Below are 20,955 nucleotides of genomic sequence, written 5' to 3' on the forward strand. Positions count from 1 at the left end.
AGATAATTATGCTGCACTTTTACATAATCATTGAGGATGTTCAGGGTGAGTGTGAGTCTTACAGGTCTTGAAGACAAGGCTGCAGTATGGAGGTGCGATTTAATTCACTGAAGCTCTAGGCAGAGATTTAGATTTTCATGAAACTGTAGGTTATTCATGTAGGACCATAGGGATTGTGGACTCCCCCCCCCCCCCCCCCCCCTCCCCCACACACACACACCCAACCCCCTACCCCCAAATGCTGGTTGGGATCCTTGTGTGTAAACTACACGTCCCGAAATGCATCACAACAAAACATTGCCGCCCCTGCCCCCACCTCCACCCCCTCAGCTCTCGTCACGCCTCAGCGGGGGTTTCTCATGCTCAAAGGCTTCATTGTGTCCCGTGGCTGATTCCGCTCGGACTCCGTGTGTTCTCGTGAGCGCGCAGGATTAACGGGACACCAACTTCTATGGAGGCAGAGCCATGCACGCAGACGCGCGTTTAACGGAGATCGGGACGTTCACGGCGCTCGATGCGGATGCCGAGATCCCTCTGAGACCAGACCGCGTCTCCGTCTAGGAGCGATGCTGCTTTAAAATGCGAAAAGATGCGCCGCGAGGGCCGAGCGCTGGAGAAAGAATAAACAGCATTAAGGATTAACAATGTAGCAGATGCGGCGCGTTTTATCCATCGCTGGAAACGTGTAGTGACCTGTGAGGGCGGGAGGGAGGAGGAGGACCTGGAGGTTTGCATATTTGAATACTGTATTGTTCTTCATCAGGATTTAATTTGGATTGAAGAAAAACAACAGTTCATCCTCTTCGTGAGCCATCATCATCATCATCATCATCATCTTCACCATCGTGAAAGAGAGACACAAAACCATGGGCAACGCAGAGAGCGTGGACGCGCAGCTCACAGACTTCAGAGCGAGAAACAAGCCGCCCAAGCTGCCCATGCCTGACCCGGCTGAGCTCGAGGAGAGGTTCTCCATCGCCCTGGTAATGTCTGCCTCTGGCTATCAGCATGCAATCTATCTTTTAAAGAAAGTCTGCCTCGTAGTAACGGAACAGTCGGCTTTCTAGACGCCCCCCCCGCCCCCCTCCCATCTTGGCCAGAGCCCTTGTGAAAGCAGTAACACACGTACACACACACACACACACGCGCGCGCGCGTCTATTGTGTGGAGGTTGGCTGAATGTTTGATGTTTGCTTCAGCACAATAGCTACACGCGATACCAGTGGATATTTTGCTGCCATCAACGTGTGCATGTTCTCTCAATTCCACGTGAAGGGAGGAACCCATCCAGTCCAGTCACCAGTCACCAGTGCATGTCCATACCAGTGATTCTGTTGATTATAGTGCTTAATGGTGAAGAGAGAGAGAGCATTTAGAAAGTGCAGTGCTTCATACCAGGAGAACATATAAGTGTGTGAAAAAAGCAAAAAAAAAACAAAAAAAAATTATAAGTAATTATCGATATACAATACACTGAAGCTATTGCATACTTGTACATGCTGCATACTGCATAAATAGTATTTCAGTAACAGTTTTATAAATTTCATTCTTGCATGCACTATTGCCAGAAAAAAGCAAAGATACAGTACATTCAAAACTGAATGGACATTATTCATTTATAGTACAAATATGCCAAATATGCCAAAATAGTATGGTAACATAACAATAACAGAGAATATCTGTTTAAAATAAAAAAAGGCAAACCACTATAACAGTGTTTCAAAAGATGGAAATATCATTAGAAACACTGGAAACACCGAATTTGAGATTGAGCCAGACAGATCGATAAATACACTTAAACATCACTAAAACACGTGCATACAGTAACCAGCAGAACATTTATAATGTTATTGTTAATTCTTAACAATATCTTTAATATATTTTATAATTATAAAAAAAAGTAATCCAACTTGCTAAACAGATTTCCACCACATTAGAACCACAAACCGTATTTTTACTTTGTGCTTGGCAGAACTTGGGTTTAATGTATGTTGGTCGAAAGAGTTCTTAAGGAGTCCTCGTCAGTGCTACGGCACTGATGTCTCTGATCGGATTAGCGTAAAGTATTTCTCTTTGACAGGTATCGTCAGACATATGTTCAGAGCAGAGAAGAGACCTACAAATCAGACATCCTTCTGTGTATAAGTGTGTTTTTAGAGGGTGTAGAAGCAGAGACAGACAAAATGGAGGAAATTACAAATCACCACCTGAAGTCTGCTACTTTGCATCACAAATTCTACCCCACTAAGACTGACTTCACAGTCTTGAACTCTGTTTTAAATAAGAAGCGCAGTTGTTGTGTTTTGGCCAATTAGTCAATTAATCATCCTTGCACCTGCCTCTTGGTCCCTAGGGAGTCGGGATACATCTGTGCTTACATTGAGGAGTCTCTGTGTCTTCCCTGTGTTCAGTATGTGGCTTGTGAAGTCTATGGAGCATACTATAGGTGGACGTTCGCGCATTAGATTACGTCTTCCATGTGTCATGACAAAATTGGACGACACCTCCACAACAGATGACATTTCTTCTTCATCTTTTCTTAGTCATTATAGTTAAGTAAACGTGACAGGACATGCTGTAACTGATATGATACCGCAACGAGATAAGTGTTGATTGTTTTCTAACTATAAATCGGTCTGAAATGTTTTATTCCTCATATAATATATCACATCTATTTGCTGTAAGCATGTATATTCTAAGTGTCATGATGGCATTGTTGTTAACTTAACTTCCAGGGTTAAGGGTTCGATTCCTGCCTCAGGTCTGTGTGTGTGTGTGCAGTTTGAATATTCTCCCAGTGCTTCGTGGGTTTCCTCCCACAGACAAAAGACATGCAGATCAGGCTAATTAGCATTTCCAAATTGTCTGTAGAGTGTGTGTGTGTGTGCCATGCAATGGATTGGCACTGTGTCCAGGGTGTACCCCGCTTTGTGCCAAAAGTCTCCTGGGATAGGCTCCAGGCCCCCACAACCCTGTACAGGAAAAGCAGTATAGAAGAGGAATGAATGTAAATCCTGTCATTAACACTTTCCTGTCTTATTCAGCATTACTGCTAACTGTTTTCAGAAAATTACAAAAAATCAATCTGACAGAAATCTCCACCATACTGTATCAATAATTACACGCCTACAGAACCCGTTAAGAATGTGATTAATCTCCAGAGATCGGTTATAAACTTGACTTTATTTGTATAATGACTTTCTGACACCCAAGGACAATTTACACAAAAAACACACACACATGCAGTACAGTGCTTATTAACAATGTGCGCTAGATTAAAATGTATGTCAAAAGAAACAATCATAAAGTGTTTGATAATAATGATACGGAAAGTGAAGGTTCTTAAGTGGTAATGGTTGGATTAGGAAATTTAAAAATCTTTAAAATACAAATAAATTCAGAAGAAATACCTGGTGTATGTTCATGTAATTATTGACATTGGAAAGGTTCCCTAAGGAGACATTTATTTAGTGTTTTTGGAAGAAGTCTTCAGTGTCAGCAATTTGTAACAATCAGAGGAAAAGCTGTTTTTATGAGTTTGCTTGCTTGCTTGATTGATTGATTGATTGATTGATTGATTGATTGATTGATTGATTGATTAATTGGGGAAGAGATAAAATGGCTTTCTGTTTCTAGTAACTCATGTTGTGTTGCATCACACCTCGCCATCATCGAGTTCTATCCTATATTAGCACTTCCTATCATGTTTTATTACTTATGTATGGTCCTGCCATATGTTTATAAGATTATCAGGTGATTAGTCTCCAAATCTGGACAATCCATCCGGACAAACCCAGTAAGTGGGTGTGAGTCTTGGCGTGTTCACAATGTCTACTCAAAGCATGACTAAAATGGATACATAAATTGATGCAGTTTCTGTATCTCGCAGAACTCCATGAACCTTCCGCCAGACAAGGTGCGTCTTCTTCGGCAGTACGATAACGAGAAGAAGTGGGAGCTCATATGTGATCAGGTGAGTGACATGCATGATGCTCTAACCCTGCTAAACTGTTCAATCACTAACGCCCGTCCATCACACTTGCTGGAAGTAGTTGATCACATATTCTACATGTGAAAAGTCTGAGATTTCAGCATGATGACTCTGCTCTCTAGGTGTGGAACATTTAATCCACTATCGTTTCCTAATCCATTACTGCACTATAATGTATTTAAAAACTGTTTTCATTGGAAAGAACCGGAACTTGGACAGTGTTTCTTTTGGAACCCTTTATGGATGATCTCATCTTGCACATTATGCGTGTGCCATGTGTTTACTTGCTGCTAGGGTTAGTAATGATTATATTTTGGTTTATACTGATGATTTAATATTATGTTTTAAAATATGCAGATAAAAAAAATATTATTCTTACTATTACGAGGGACGATCAAATTTACTTGGGACTTTTATTTGCAAAAAATACCAGAACACAGTTATGAGAGTAAGAACTACCTTTGTTTTTCCATATATTATCCCCTGCAACACTAATGCACTCCTCTAAGCATTTTAGTAGTGCTTGGATACCATCAAGGTAAATAAAGTTTTCTCAGTACTCTGAAGCTGATTGTCTGCTTCATATCATCTTTCCTGCTGAAATTCTGGCCTGAAACCGCTTCAGGTGTGGGTGTAGTCAGGAGTGTACAGGACATAACTCCCAGCCAAGTTCCTGTAATGTGCATGGTATACAGTGGGCAGTATGAGGCAAAAATGACTGCAGTGGGCTCTGAGCCACCTCAGGCAGAATCCGTGTTTTATTGCGGCTAAAAATCCCACCACCTTATTGTGCTCTAGTTTCTCTGTAAATTATCATTTTTTTGTATTCATTCACCAGAAAGTTCAATGTTTTATAACAGTAAATTTTTTTTATAAATTTATAATAATAATAATAATTATTATTATTATTATTATTATTATTATTATTATTATTACCTTTATCTAATCAATAAAGTTTGACATGAATTGCAATGTAAAAAATAAAAAAGTTTTATAACATGTTTTATAACGGTATTAATTAGGTAAGTTAATTATTATAATAATAATAATTATTATTATTATTACCATGATCTTGGTTTGACTTAAATGCTCCATGGAAAATAAGCTAATGTTTTATAACAGTATTAATTAGCTAAAATTAATTTTAATTATTATTAGTAGTAGTACAGTAGTAGCAGCAGTAATAGTATTATTATTAGTATTATTATTACTTTTATCTAATGAATAATTTCATAAAGTCCTGGTTTGACATGAAAGCCCTATGGAAAATAAGATAATGTTTCATAAAATGTTTAATAGCAGTATTAATTAGCTAAAATTTATTTTTATTATTATTATTAGTAGTAGCAGTATTATTATTATTATTATTATTATTATTACCTTTATCTAATCAATAATTTTATCACAAGTCCTGGTTTGACATGAACGTCTAATGGAAAATAAAAGAATGTTTTATAACATGTTTTATAGCAGTATTAATTAGATAAGTTCACTATTATAATAATAATTATTATTATTACCATGATCTAATCAATAATTTAATCACTAGCTAAAGATCATTTTAATTATAGTAGTAGTAGTAGTAGTAGTGGCATTATTAGTATTAATATTACCTTTAACTAATCAATACTGTTAAAAGTAAATAAATACATTTTTCCTTAATCAAGAATAATTTCAGGATTCGATTACATAAAGATTTAATTATAGTGGTGTAACAGTAAAGTTTATGCTGTTTGCTGATACACTTTACTTGCCTAACTACATTAAGAATGTATGGAAACACTGTAGAAAATGTGACGGTTGATTGCAGTCAATGCAATTAGTCATGATTGGCAATAATTTAAATGATGACCTAAAACTTATGTAACAGTTCTATAATGCACTGCTGAAATTTAAAAGAAGCATGCTGGCTAATCTAGATATATCTCTTAAGTTATTCCATGCATTAAAATAGAGAAGTATGCAATAATAATAATAGGTGTAGGAACTATAATATTTCTGTAATGTGAGTCTAAAAGGGAGTCATTGTGTTTCTACTTCTCTCTGAATTCCTACACTTCCCCGCACTGATTGTGACTTACACGAGAAACTAATACACACCCACTGCATTTGCATACACATGTGATGTTACCATGGCTACGCTAATGTGAGCCAGCAATGTGAGCATGGTCGACTTTTTTTGTGCGTGTGTTTGCAGAGGTGATTGAGCGAATGAGGAATTAATAATGCATGATCATATTTCTCTCATGAGATGTAACGGATTGATGCTGGAAGGAGGAAAATAAAATTGGAGGATGTAGTCTGGGTAATGTACCGTAGGGTTTAAAAGCCCAGTACCGACATCAAAAAGGAAAAAGGATTTCAGACAGATGATACCTACTGTTTCGGGAGACATTTATAACAGATACAAATTCATTTCTCAATGCAAACTTAAAATATACAGTATTTATTAGGAGCTTTAATTTTTAGATATTGAGATTTTTTTTTTATATGGTAACACATGGATCCCAAATAACTACTTTCATCTTTAGTCCTGTGAAGGTCCAGGACTGTTTAATAAATTAAATATGTATAAAAAAAAAGGCACATTAGTGTAAAATTATTTTGTTTCATACTGTAGTTTTACAGAGTTTATATATATATATATATATATATATATATATATATATATATAGATTTAAGGTTGTTGCTCAACAGTTACAACTAGGCAGTGCTCGGGCTCAAAACCCCAACCCCCCAATCAAAAACCCAGTAACCTACAGCCTGTTTAAGCCACCACTGCCCGTTTATCCCATAGGGAGACATTTTGAAACTGAGAAAAGAGTTCAAATTAAGCATTGGGCAAAGCCAATACAACCATGACTTTTATGGTGAGTGATATCACTCTGGAGGGCAGAAAGTGAAAAACAAAATGAACAAGACAGCGAATGTCCCTCATGCACTAGTTTAGATGATATTCCCAGAGCATGGTACTATATAAACAGAAGATCAGCAAATATTTTGGCTGTAGTTCTTCTGTCTTCAAGAGAAGGGATGTGTTGCTTATTCCACCTTCCACCGTCTCTTCATACTGTGCTGTGATCGGCCAGTTAAACTGTCACTCAAGCCGTCATTTTGTTCACCTTCACCTGTCTTTTGTGTAACTGTTAACCCTGATTTAAGTGGTGTTGCTTTAAATCTCATTATCTTACCCCACTTCTTCCAACCGCAAGCAAAGGTTCTTGCCCATGACTTTGTTGTCATTTTTTGAAAAAAATCTCCTTTGTTATGACCAGCTACTTTGTTTAATCGATCTGAGAAATGGTTAATTCACAAGCCATAGGCATTTTGAGAGCTAGTAATAAAAATAGCTAATATCAAGAAAACCACTTCCTGGCCTCAAGTAACAGTTTGTGCCAAGCAACACAGCGGAAGTGGCCAAAGAATCTATTTGGAATATCTTGAAACAAATAGAATCGATTGGTGTACTAACAAGCAGACATTGAGCAGGTCAGCCAGAACAGAACCATTGTAAGAACTGTGAAGGAACAAATCAACAAAAAGCCGACAGTGAGGTCAGGAGTGGAGGTGGAGAAGGTACCACAATCCACAATTTGAAAGAGGCTTTGAAGGCAGAAATTTAGAGCTCATATGGTTTGATGCCAACCCTTTATTATCAGTAGGAACTGGGAGGACAGATGGGTATTTACAAAGAAATACAGAAATGAGACGCAAAGTTTCCGGAAAACAAGATTAACCTCTTCCAACATGATGAAAAGCCAAACGGTGAAGAAGGAAAGAATGTGTTCCTGGTTCCCAACCTGCAAGCTCATCAGTCAAGCATGGTGGAGGTAGTGGCATGGGTTAGGCTTGCATGGCTGCTTCTGGAACAGGCTCACTAATCTTTATTGATGTAACTCATAACGGTAGCAGCAGAAATAATTTAGAAGTCTACAGACACAGTTTTATCTGAAAAACAAATTTTCAGAGAAATGTGTCTACTCTTATTGAGAGGAACTTCATCAAGCAAGAGAATGACTCGAAACACACTGCCAACACAAGGAAGGGAGGGGGGGGGGGGATAGAAGGTTTTAGACTGGCAAAGTCAATCACCAGACTTTAACCCTATTGAGGTAAAATCCATTTCCCCATGGAGGAGAAAACTAAATGGAGAAACCCGCCAAAACAAACAACAAGTGCAAGAAGCTTGAGTACAAGTCTGGAAAAGCACCACAAAAGAGGCATGCAACTAACAGCATGATGTAATTAGTTCAGACGAGGCATAAATATTACATGTTGTTTACTTTAGGAATACTTTTGCTTATATACAAACCTTTGGTCTGCCCTCAAAGACATCTCAGACATCTTAGATTCAGATGATGTTTTAAGACGTTTAACATGTCTAGATGTAAATATCAAAAAATTTTAAGCTGGAATTCTGATCTATCATTTCATATTCGGTGTTTGATCCCAAACTCTCTGTCTTATCTTTGCTGTTCCAATACCCTTTGTCAGATTACCAATGAGAGTAAACCTATATATGCTTAATTTTGTATTCATTTTTCAAAACATACTACATTTTCTTTCCTACTACGTGCACATTTTCAGTCAGATTGTAATTAATTAAGAAAATTTTAATAATTAAAATGTTGTGCCTTTATTTATCAAACTGTAAAAAAGGACATCTTCGCAAGTTAAATACTCATGAATCTTGACGAAAAAAACTTTTTCTTTTATAGTTTACAACGAACCAAATATTAAAGATTATTAAGCTTTTTTCTAGTTAATTGTTAGTGCCAATGCAAGCAAACAATTTATTGTTCTATCTGCAGATAATGTTTGCTTCTTTCAAGAAATCACTTCCTAAAATCTAGCAAAATTAAAATAAGACACTCGCCTGACCAGAAATATGCTGAATAAGCATATCTTTGCTTTTGTAAACCTATTTTTAAGAAATTATAGATATGCAATGTTTTATTTTTTAGCCACATTTTAATTAATTCTGTCAATATTAGAGTATATGATCCCTAGCATGTGCTTTTACCACAGCAAGGGATCATGTTTAAAAACCTGCACATACTGAACACTGAACTGGGTGTGCACATATGGAACACAGTGCACCAGATGATGACCCCTGTCTTAAAGAGTCCTAAAGATGATAAATGCATCAGTAAAAAAAAAAATGCAACAGTTTTTTTTTTTTTTTTTTACATTTTTTCAATTTATTTTCAGTTTAAATAACATACTATTTTATTTGTATAATACATATGGAGAACAATTTAAATGTGAACAATTTAAATATAAACAGCTTTATATTATATTAAGTCTAATTCAAAATGATCTTCTCGTATGTAACAGGAGCGGTTCCAGGTGAAGAACCCTCCTCACACATACATCCAGAAGCTAAGAGGATTTCTGGACCCAGCTGTCACAAGAAAGGTAGGTTTGAAGCCTGTTTTTCTTCCAGAGCATGACATTTCCTCCACCATGACATTGGGTACAGTATGATGATGTTAGCATTGCCTTTTAGACCAGTCATACACAATAAGCTATAATTTTGCATTCACACATTCACACATTTGAGCTATACTGGATGCCCTAACAAGAAACGTTCTTCATATTCAGTTTATAAAATAGCACTTGATCCAGCACATCATAATATTTTGTCTGTAATATAGTATTCTGTAATTAGTATTATTTCAGTTAATTCATAATTTCATCCATTATACAGTACATTTCAGTACTTGAAATAAATGTCATAATAGCCTCATTTATGAAATAAATAGTTCCTTTATGTGGCATCGGTCTTCAGTGTATTTAAAGACCTAAAACCTTGATTTCAGCATGACATGTTTTGGTTAAATCAAGCTTTTAGTGGGACAGGATTAATACTGATCCCTGCTTGGAATTGTGGCGGCATGTTGTTCTTTAATGCTGACTTTATATCAGCTGAATATTTCAACTAGATAGGCCAGTAAATAATGAATGTACCAACAGCATTGTGTAAAGTGTAAGTGACTCTGAACGTCCCTTAATTTTTTATAGTGACTAATGATCTGACTTTTAACTCTAAGCCACCTTTTGTCATGTGTGCGGATGACTTAGGCTGTACGTTACGTGTGATATTTATATGTAAATACTGTATGTGGATAACGTGCCATGATAGGCGCGGAGCTCCTGCTTTATTCAGATCATTTACCAAGCATAAGTAATGGAAGTGAGGCCACACACTTTCTCTCATTGTTAGAAATAAACATGCATACCCACCAGTCAAAAAAAAAGCTAAATGAAGTTAATGCATGTGTGATGTGTAGTATTGTTTGCATCAGTTTGTTAAAATGAAGTATCTTGTCTGCAGAAATTCAGAAGGAGAGTTCAGGAATCCACTCAGGTGCTCCGTGAGCTGGAAATTTCACTCCGAACCAATCACATCGGGTGAGTCTCAGTTTGGCAGACAATCTGATTTATGGGTTCTTTTAAAAAGCAAAAAGATCGATTTCAATATTGCAAAGGGTCTCTCTGGTTTAGGTTCTATAACAGCATTAAATAAAATAAGATAACGTGTGACTCATAATAAATAAGTGCTAAACCAATTGTTATGTGCATGCTTTTCTAGGGGAAAAAATCCCAGAACAACAGTTAAACAGTTTTAATCCCCCCTATACTAAGCCTGCAAACATTATACAGCCCTACCGAACACTGCAGCAGTTTAGGAATTATGTGCAATATGTTTCATCTGTATATAGTTATGTTTAATGATCCTTGGAACAAGTTGTTACTCATTGGCAAAAGTTTGTGGAAATCTGACAATCACACCCATATGTGCGCCTTTCCCAACCTGTTAGAAGCACATAATTGTCTAGGATGGTTTTGTATGCTATGGTATAACAGTTTTCCTTTTTGGGGAACTACCTGGCCCAAATATGTTCTAGCATTAGAGTGCACCTGTGCACATAGCAAAATCTATGAAGACATTATCTGCCCGGAACCTCAACCCCATTGAACACACATGGGAAGAATTTTAAATGAAATGTACACAAATCCCTATAGTCACTTTAAAAATTCCTAGTAGAGTAAAGATTACTGTAAGTATAGCAAGAAATAATGTATAAATATGAGTGAGGTGTCTACAAACTTTTGGCCACATAGAGTATGTTTTGCAGCTGTAATCAGCTATTGCATCACCAGCTTATATTTTTATTTTATTATTGAAATTAATAAGACAAAACAAAAACAAGCAGCCTTCCAAACAAAATTAATGCTTTTCTTATGGTTGTAAAAAGCACTGACATCGGAGACTCCTTCCAAATATACATACAGAAAAGGTCTCTATTTTAACAAACTAAAATGATTTCGGTAAGTTTCTTTATTTTGCATCATCCATACAATACATAATTTTGTTAGTCACCACTATAAAAATCGTTATAATATTATATACCGAATAAAATTCTGACCAGTCAAACCTCTCATTTAAGAGCACTCTAATGTCATTCAATTTTACTTTTAAATTTAGTGTTAGAATTAGTGGCTCTTAATGTTGTAATGCAAATTAACTTGTCGGGATCTGAATATTGCTATTACTACTATTGTATAATTTTTGTCTGTTTGAAGGTGAGCTAGAAATATCATAGAGCTTTTGAGATTGTGTTGTACAGTGTTCTTCCTGTGCTCTCAGGTGGGTAAGAGAGTTTCTGAATGAAGAGAACCAAGGCCTGGATGTACTGGTGGAGTACCTATCCTTTGCACAATATGCTGTTACGTAAGTCTTTTTTCTCTGCCTTTTTTTTCTGTATTGCACTCTTTATCTATAAGCTTGTATAAATTCTAGACATGTATTTTTTACATACATCACTTCTTCAGCTTTGATGGAGATGCAGCAGAAAGTACGAGTGGAGAGGCGTCAGTGGAGACTCCGTGGAGCAGATCTATAGAAGATCTACATGGTGACACTAATCTGCCCTCGCCAGTCAGCAGCAGCAGTATTCAGCGGTCGACACGACACTCGTTAAGGTAAATCACAGAGAAAGAAAAAATGGACACGGTTATTTTGGCATAACTAGTAATTCTACATTGAACATTTATTATTTTAATTCATGTTAATATTTTGGTTAGATGCAGCACTGTGGCTTAGTGGTTAGCTCTGTCACTTTGCACCTCCAGGGTCTGGGTTCAATTCCCACCTTGGGTCTGTGTGCAGTTTTCATGATCTCCCCATGTAAATTAGACCTATTGGCGTTCCCAAATTGCCTGTAGTGTGTGTGTGTGTGTGTGTGTGTGTGTGTACCCTGCGATGGATTGGCCCCCCTGTCCAGGTTGTACCCCGCACCCTTGCATAGGATAAAGTACAATGATTTGGGTTAGACTCTTAATCAAACATTGCTTTTTTTTTTTAGGTCCAACACTCTTCCCAGCCGTAGGACGCTGAAAAATTCACGTTTGGTTTGTAAGAAGGATGACGTGCACGTCTGCGTCATGTGTCTCAGAGCCATTATGAACTACCAGGTATGTAAATCAGAAATAACTTGTTCTTTATGGATCTTTTGGTGGACTAATAGCCATTTTTGAAACTGAATCCTTTCTCTTATATTTCGTGTATGTAGTATGGCTTCAACATGGTCATGTCACATCCGCATGCGGTAAATGAAATTGCTCTGAGCCTCAACAACAAAAATCCAAGGTAAGATACATTCAAACTATAGGCCAAACAGAATAAATAATCTGTTTTTTTTTTTTTATAATACTTTTCTTCAAACGAATATAAATCTTTATCTGCTTTCGGATCCTAAATGCAAAATATTTAAGTGCCAAATTAACATAATCAGGTGAACCCATGTAGCCAGTCTGATTGGAACTGGAGCCATGGGTACAAGAAACTTAGTTAGCTGTGCTTTACTAGAATTATCTGATAATGATAACTGAGACTGACTGGAATGAACTTTCACTGGACAACTAAATCTCCGTATTAATGGGATTTAATTAAGAGGAGTCAGAGTATGAACAGGTAAAGCTACGCCGCACGCATTAGGGATAACGCCCAGGGACGCTGTGTCGCACAGTGGTGGTGGAACTCTTAATTTGAAATCAGCTCCCAGAGTAGACCTCAATAATCTGTCCTGGACCTTGTTAAGTCTGAAGTATACTACACAGGGTGCTCCCTACTCCCTGCTCCATGTGTAGTAAAGGGAACGTCTCTTGACAAAACTCCGCCGTTCGGACCACCCTGCAACGTCACCAGCGCAAACGCTACTCCGTCTGTGCGTTACCATGGTAACATGAGCACCTCGGAAACCTGTCGCTGCTGCGGTGGAAATTTTACACTATGGACATTAAATATTGAATATTTATTAAAATAAAAAATGATATTATTATAGAACAAATATTATTGCTACGTGTATAGATTATTAATTTTTTTTTAAATAATTTACAAAATGTAAGAAGATTTATTTCCTTTTTTTTGTATTACAGATTACTAGCCTATATAATACTTAAGTATTTCTTGTTTAAATTAAAATATAAATTATTGTGTCCTACTAATATGTAATCCAATTTTTCAACACGTTGTTCAGTTGTTCCCTACACCGTTCGCAGAACTGAGCAGTATTGCTCACTGCGGTTTAGAATCACACATAACATGGCTGCACCCTGTGCATTACACCTCTCAGAGTACCTCAGGCCAATCAGAACGCACCTACAGTTGGGCTTTTGTCTTGCACCTGATATCTTGCCTGTAATGTTGTTACCTGTTGTTGTTAATGTTCGGAGTTTCATACCACTGCGAGGATCATTTTGGTTCTTGTGTTGGCTTTTCTTTATTAAAAGTCACTTGTGCAGTTATGTCTAGCCTGCCATCCTTCATTCCTGGCAGCGTGGCACTGGCGAGTTTCAGAACCTGCCAGATAAAAAAAGATTAAAAAAGGAAATACATAATGTCATTAATAAAGTTAATAATGTAATTAAAATGTATCTCTTTTATTGTTTAGCAATTTATTTCATGCAGCACCAAAATACATTGACTGTGGACAAAACATAAGATTACAGGAGCACACATGATAGTACAGAAGGGCTGCGTTCAGTAAAAGGAGCAGAATTAAAGATTACTGCATGCCTTTTCGACTGTCTGGATAAAACTAGTCACAAAATAAAAATATTGGGTGTATTGGCAACCATTTTAGTCACCATATGGTTATAGTATGATGGGTCTAGCAGGTGGGTTGGTTCTAGCGTTCTGTTGAATCTTGCACACTTGGTGCTTAAGTGAGCATGACTGGGAAGCTTTCTGTTGGAGTGAATGCAATTGGTCACAATTGTCTGGGATAATTGGAGGGAATGGTTAGACTTTCTGGTCAGTTTTCTACTGGTGTAGGAAAGATAAGTCAACCTTTCTGCTGGAGCAGGGTGAGATTAGTGGCATTTCTACAAGAGGTTTGGCCCAGTCGAACTTGCCTGTCAAACAATGCTGAAGCAGACGGGGTTGGTCTGATTGTCTGCAGTACCATTAGTCAAAACTTTTATGGGACTTAACAGTGTTGATCAAACTTTCTGCAGGAGTTTTGATGGCTGGTAAAAAATTTGGTGGCAGTGAATGGCTTTGATTTTTCTTTCTCAGTTGATTAAAGTGTTTGCGAACAGTCTATTCTAGTTCTAAATAGCTACATATTGTAAGCACGCTGATTCTTTTTACCCCGAATTAGCAAACTAAGACACTAAAATAAAACACTTCTAATCACCTTGCTGCACACCAGTGGAAATCAGTGGATCCCACTGTGGCCAGAGCGGGAACCAGACCTTTAACTAATCAGGACCTGTGACTTGCAGGCTGGTGCAAGCCTGTTTGGTTGGGCTCAATTCACGGTGATGTACATTAGAACATGCTGCCTGATGTTAACAGGAGCTAATTACTTCTGGTTTGTGTGTGTCTTGTACTGACTAGGACCAAAGCCTTGGTTCTGGAGCTCCTGGCTGCTGTGTGTCTCGTGAGAGGCGGGCATGAGATCATCCTGGCTGCCTTCGACCATTTCAAAGAGGTACTTGAGCCATCAGTTCAACTCCATTTTTTTTACTCCATTTATTAATGTAGCAATGTTTTTGCAAGTTTTCTCATGTTCAGGATTAGAAGCTAATGATGTTTTTGTTTGATCTAAACTCATTTCTGGTCTTCTAGGTCTGTTCCGAGTCCCAGCGGTTTGAGAAGCTAATGGAGGATTTTAAAAACGAAGACAACAATATTGATTTCATGGTGGGTTAATGTAAGAATCCTCTCATCCTAATGGCTCTCTGTGTTCATTTGCACCACTAATGATTCGTGCCATTCCTTCGTAGGTGGCATGCATGCAGTTCATCAACATTGTGGTGCACTCTGTAGAAGACATGAATTTTCGAGTTCACCTTCAGTACGACTTCACCAAGCTTGCGCTGGATGATTATCTGGAAGTAAGACACTTTTAGACATTTTATTTAATTTTTTAATTTAACAAAGAGTATGTTGCTGATCGAAGCTCCGTCATCTCCATGTTGCCACTGTTGGGCCAACAGCCCTTACTAATCCTGTTACAGAACAGATCCTTACCTTTATATAGTGTATAATAGACATTAATAAGCATGGTTTTGATTATACTGTATTACATTATATTTGATTATATTCATTGTGGTGAGAGTGCCTCATGCTAGCCGCAGGAACCCAGACAATGAAACATTTTCAGAGCATAATTCACCAAAAACACTTAAAAGCTCATACATTTTACTTTGTGTGTGTGTGTGTGTGTGTGTATGTCTGTGTGTGTAGAGATTGAAACACACAGAGAGTGATAAGCTACAGGTGCAGATCCAGGCGTACCTGGATAACCTGTTCGATGTGGGCACGCTGCTGGAGGATGCCGAAACCAAAAACGCAGCACTGGAACGAGTGGAGGAGCTGGAAGAGAATCTGTCACATGTATGGAAAATACATCTTTTTTTCTCTCTGTTTTTACCACCATTTAAATATCACGTATATACAGTATGTGCAGAAAAATACAAAATCCAACATGTGCATTTAGTCAATTTCTAAATATGGACTGACTATTCTAAATAATGCATCCAATAATACATGGAATCTAAGTAAGACAGTGAATGTATGAGTGTGTCACAGAAGTAAGTAATAAGTAAAATAGATGTGACCGTTTGCACAGTGTGTTGGAACATTGCCATGTCTGTTAACAGTTACTACACTTTGACCACCAAATGCATTGCTTTATTAGTCACTATACTAATTGCGCACGAATGCAAGATGAATTGTCTGATTAGGAAATTACATTAAAATGGACAGATCAGTACAATGCTAGAATATTAATGCATTTTTATCTGTAGATGTAATCCCGTTCTTCCTCTGTAAAGGAAAGCTTTGTGAATAGCGTTCTGATGGTAACCCTGTTATTGGCGTCTGTTATTTCTCTTTTGCTAGATGACAGACAAGCTGCTGGACACAGAGAATGAGGCCATGTCTAAGATCGTAGAGCTGGAAAAGCAACTGATGCAGAAGAACAAGGAGCTGGACTCCCTTAGGGTAGGGCCTAAGTGAAATAAATAAATAAATAAATAAACAAACCTCCAAATTGAGTTGGGACTATTTCTTAAAAAAAAAAAAAAAAAACATCCATGTACTGCAGTGTATTTTATATATGTAGTTACAATCAAAGCTAACGATCATGAGTGTGGCGAAATTATTGTTATTTTTAGCCTTTCTTTTCCACCTTTCCTTTTTCTGTGGACATTTGTAGAACATAAAAAATGCTTCTATACCTATATGCATTTTATTTACAGTTTAGATTTGATCTAAAACTTGCAAGCTGAAATCAGAGTGATAAAAAGGAACGGTTCTTAATGAAAATGAAACTAAACTATAATGTAACCCCTTGATTTAAATTCTGAGTGGTTATGTGCCTTTTTTATTTAAAAAAAAAAGGACATTTTTTATGAGAAAAATTTATAAGAAATTGGAAAGTGTATTTTGAAATCAGTAACGTAACTTTTATATACTTTGTATAAAAAAATATATAATTAAAATATACACTGCTTGGTCAAAAAGTCACCATTTCAGATGGGGTAAAATATTGGGCTGCAATAACCGAAGAAAACAACCAGGGGCATTTGAAGTTACTGGACCCGGGTTCAACACAAGAACCCTTCAACACATTATCAAAACCTGGAAAGATGGTGCAGAACCATCAACTTTCTGCAGCATGAAGATTGGAGCAACATTTGGAAAAAAGCCATGTGGTCTAATGAGTTGGTCAGGTCTAGGCTCAGCAACGTTATGTGGCAATAAAAAGAATTCAGCTGATGATCTGAATGTACTGAATGACCAGGGTATCACATCAATATTGAATGATTTTTAACTTATTTATTTGCTTTTGTTATCCAGGCTGTGTACAGGGACGCCAGTTCGCAGGTACACTCGCTCCGGCGCATAGTACGTGAAAAGGATGAAGCCATCCAGAAGCAGTCCAGGCTGGAGAAGAAGATTCACGAGCTTGAGCGGCGTGGTAGCCTGCAGATCCAGGTGAGGGGGGAGGGAGATGGTGAAGGAGAAACCTCCCCTCTTCCCTCTCCCCCTCAGCCCATGCCTCTCTCACCGTGCCCTGATGCCATGGTCCAGGCTGGCGCAGGTGCCAGCAGCTCATACACATCTGCTTCACAGACTGGAACCCTGAGGAAGGTGGCCACCCCTCCACCTCCTCCACCACCACCTCCTCCACCACCACCCATGCCTGACTCCACCTGTGAGTAAAACAAAGCAGGCAAATGATCTAGATTTATTTGTTTTATTTAGGAACAAAAAAAACTGTATACTAGACAGTTTACTTTAACAGAAGACTAAAAATATTATTATTAATATTATTGCATTATTGAAAATGGCTTTAATTATGTTAGAAGTTTTATATTTTGTTTTTATTATTATACCTCAGTAAATTGAATTAAGCTGGTTTTATAAATAATATATTATTCCTGTCATGCAGTACCTAACGGACCATCGGCTGTCACTGCCCCGCCTCCTCCTCCTCCACCTCCACCCCCTCCTCCACCCCCTCCTCTTGGGCGGGCCATGGAGTTGTCCACCCCACTTCCCCCACCTCCTCCCCCTATAGCCCCTCCCCTTCCTGGCTGTGGCACACCCACAGTCATATTCAACTCTGGTCTAACAGGTATGTGCTATAATCTACAGCATCTGTACGTATATGTGAAGACTATTTATCTCTGGGTTTTCATCTAAGCTATTTATTTCTGTTTCTGCTGAATGAATGAATATAATCCTTAGCACATTTATTTCCTTTACTTTTGACTGTTTTTTGCTTGCTTGAATTACCTGTTTGTTTTACTCTCTAAACCTTTCTGCTATTATCTACTTTTTTATCTTTTCCTCCCTGCCCTCAAAGATGGACCAATCAAGCTCTTCTGTAGGTTTCCTCTGTTTTGGTGATCTTTGTTGTGTTTATTTCTTTGTTTTGTGGCCACCAATTATTATTATTATTATTATTATTATCATTGTTATTATTATTGTTATTATTATTCATTTTCATCAACTAACCTGCCTTTTTGTACGTGTATACATAATAAATTCAATTCAATTTTTTTTGTATAGCGCATTTAACAATGGTCATTGTCGCAAATCAGCTCTATAGAATCAAAAGAAAATTATGGAAATGTGTATGAAATATGAGAAAATAGGTATGAATATACTGTATTTACAGAAATGAATTCCAACTGTCTGATGGTCACATGTGCATCTTTTGTCTCTTCCAGCGGTGAAGATTAAAAAGCCAATCAAGACCAAGTTCCGGATGCCGGTCTTTAACTGGGTGGCTCTGAAACCTAATCAGATCAATGGCACTGTCTTTAATGAGATTGATGATGAAAAGATTCTAGAGGTAATAAGTCATCTGGGACTTTTACCTTCCTCTCACAACCATAGCAACATGCACAACAAGTGCTTAAATCCTATTATTACATGTCAGGTCATGACCTTAATTAGCATGATACTCCAGGGGTGGACAAGTGAGAAATTCATTAGGTTACCAACTGGACATGCGAATGCTCTAATGTGCTGCCTGGTCAGATAAACGTAATAAATTCCTTTTCAGAGAACAACTTAAAAATAAAATTAGGTCAGTCGCATAGAATTAAATTTGATGTGATTTGTCATGCTTCTGTTTGTCTGTAATTGCCAGGACCTGAATGTGGACGAGTTTGAGGAGATGTTTAAGACCAAAGCACAGGGTCCATCTGTGGATATGACCATGAGCAAGCAGAAGGCACCGCAAAAAGGCCCCAGTAAAGTGTCACTACTGGAGGCCAACAGGGCCAAAAACCTGGCCATCACACTACGCAAAGCAGGAAAGAGCCCTGAGGAGATCTGCAAAGCAATTCAGTCGTGCGTATACTCCTCTGCAGTCCTCCTCAGACCTACAACCAAATATCATTACATGAGCAAAATCTTTCCATTCACGTATAAATTTTTGGGAAATGGGTTTGTTTCGTTCGGAATATGCAGAAAATCCACTTCCTTTTCTTTCTTTGCTAGGTTCGATCTGCGCACCGTGCCCGTGGACTTCGCAGAGTGCCTGATGCGCTTCATGCCGACCGAAACCGAGGTGAAGACGTTGCGGCAGTATGAGAGGGAGCGGCGGCCCTTAGCGGAACTGACCGATGAGGACCGCTTCATGATGATGTTCAGCAAGATCGAACGGCTGCCTCAAAGAATGACGATCATGGCCTTCATGGGCAACTTTAGTGACAGCCTGCAGATGCTTACACCGGTGAGAGGGGTAGAGCAATATATATAGAAGGTGATACTTTTATTATGCATAGATGAAGAGGAGTTTGGAAGGGAAGGAGGTTGAGGCAGATTGATGAGATTATGTGTGCCCTACGATGGATTGGCACCCCATCCAGGTGGCTCAGGCTCAGATCACAGGTTCTCAGGCTCCAGGCCCCCCTGTATACACGATAAGGCGGTATAGAGAATGAGTGAGTGTAAATATGCATGTGCCCTTAGATGAACTAGCATGCCAGGCTGTACTCCCACCAGAAGTGTTCGGCTCTGGATTCACCGCACCACTGACCAGTAAAAAGCGGTTACTAAAGTTGAATGAATGGGTACAAATGGTAGATGAAGATAGATGGAAGGTGGAGGGATGCACTGAGATGATAATGGATCAATGGGTGGCAATGAATTAAACCATTAGTGGATGGATAAATGCACAGCAGTCAAAAAATATAAAAATTCATAGGAATCATGAATAACACGACAGTGTACAGGATGGTTTAAAGAAGAAACGGATAAAAGGATGGATGGACGATCTGCCGGAGGAGAAGATGTATGATGAGTTAAACACTGTATAAATAAGTAAGGGAATAATGATTAAACACCACTCCATAATCTTGATATGGGAGGATGACATAATGGCTAGAGGGACAAGACGAAAGCATGTACATGACGGAGAAGACGATGAATAGATTACAAGAAGTGCATCCTGTTCTAAATCCCGAATGGATATGGATATTTATACCAACATCCATTTTTTTTTTCTTTTCTAGCAACTTCATGCAATCATTGCTGCATCGGTGTCAATTAAATCTTCCCAGAAGTTGAAGAAGATTCTTGAAGTAAGTTTACGGAGCTTGTATTTAAAATTTCTACAATTCCCTATCTCACTATGTACATTCATTTATCCTTTATTTCTCAGATCATTCTGGCTCTGGGGAACTATATGAACAGCAGTAAGAGAGGAGCTGTGTATGGCTACAAGCTTCAGAGTTTAGATCTGGTGAGTTTCGATCTTCTGCTACTTAGAGTGTTTCACATATACTGTGTTCAATCTCTTTGACTCACGCCTTTGCAGCGTTTTAGTGCTGTAATTTAACTATGATTTCTCATGAAAGTGGATTGTTACATAAATGATCACTACCAGGAGGCACAGACTGAGCCAAAGCATGGAAATGCAGTCCTG

General features: G+C 38.0%; 1 protein-coding gene across 6 annotated transcripts in view; it reads left to right on the forward strand.

The window, feature by feature from the left end:
• Positions 1-369: 369 nt before the first annotated feature.
• The window catches only part of fmnl2b (formin-like 2b), a 44,327-nt gene continuing 23,741 nt past the window's right edge, over positions 370-20,955 (forward strand). For 3 of the 6 annotated variants that reach the window (XM_053498337.1, XM_053498336.1, XM_053498334.1), the window contains exons 1-20: positions 370-983; positions 3,890-3,973; positions 9,329-9,409; positions 10,329-10,405; positions 11,646-11,729; positions 11,831-11,980; positions 12,364-12,472; positions 12,571-12,647; positions 14,901-14,994; positions 15,132-15,206; positions 15,290-15,400; positions 15,753-15,902; positions 16,410-16,511; positions 17,370-17,727; positions 17,965-18,150; positions 18,749-18,873; positions 19,174-19,376; positions 19,527-19,761; positions 20,543-20,611; positions 20,692-20,772. In XM_053498337.1, the coding sequence (XP_053354312.1) occupies positions 867-983; positions 3,890-3,973; positions 9,329-9,409; positions 10,329-10,405; positions 11,646-11,729; positions 11,831-11,980; positions 12,364-12,472; positions 12,571-12,647; positions 14,901-14,994; positions 15,132-15,206; positions 15,290-15,400; positions 15,753-15,902; positions 16,410-16,511; positions 17,370-17,727; positions 17,965-18,150; positions 18,749-18,873; positions 19,174-19,376; positions 19,527-19,761; positions 20,543-20,611; positions 20,692-20,772 (2,568 nt within the window). In that variant the 5' untranslated portion in view covers positions 370-866. Of the gene's footprint in view, positions 984-3,889; positions 3,974-9,328; positions 9,410-10,328; positions 10,406-11,645; positions 11,730-11,830; positions 11,981-12,363; positions 12,473-12,570; positions 12,648-14,900; positions 14,995-15,131; positions 15,207-15,289; positions 15,401-15,752; positions 15,903-16,409; positions 16,512-17,369; positions 17,728-17,964; positions 18,151-18,381; positions 18,403-18,748; positions 18,874-19,173; positions 19,377-19,526; positions 19,762-20,542; positions 20,612-20,691; positions 20,773-20,955 lie in introns of all 6 variants that reach the window. The other 3 variants (XM_053498335.1, XM_053498331.1, XM_053498338.1) reach the window with 2 other exon arrangements.

The sequence above is a fragment of the Clarias gariepinus genome, chromosome 6, assembly GCF_024256425.1.
Source record: "Clarias gariepinus isolate MV-2021 ecotype Netherlands chromosome 6, CGAR_prim_01v2, whole genome shotgun sequence".
In the NCBI taxonomy this organism is placed as follows: Eukaryota; Metazoa; Chordata; class Actinopteri; order Siluriformes; family Clariidae; genus Clarias; species Clarias gariepinus.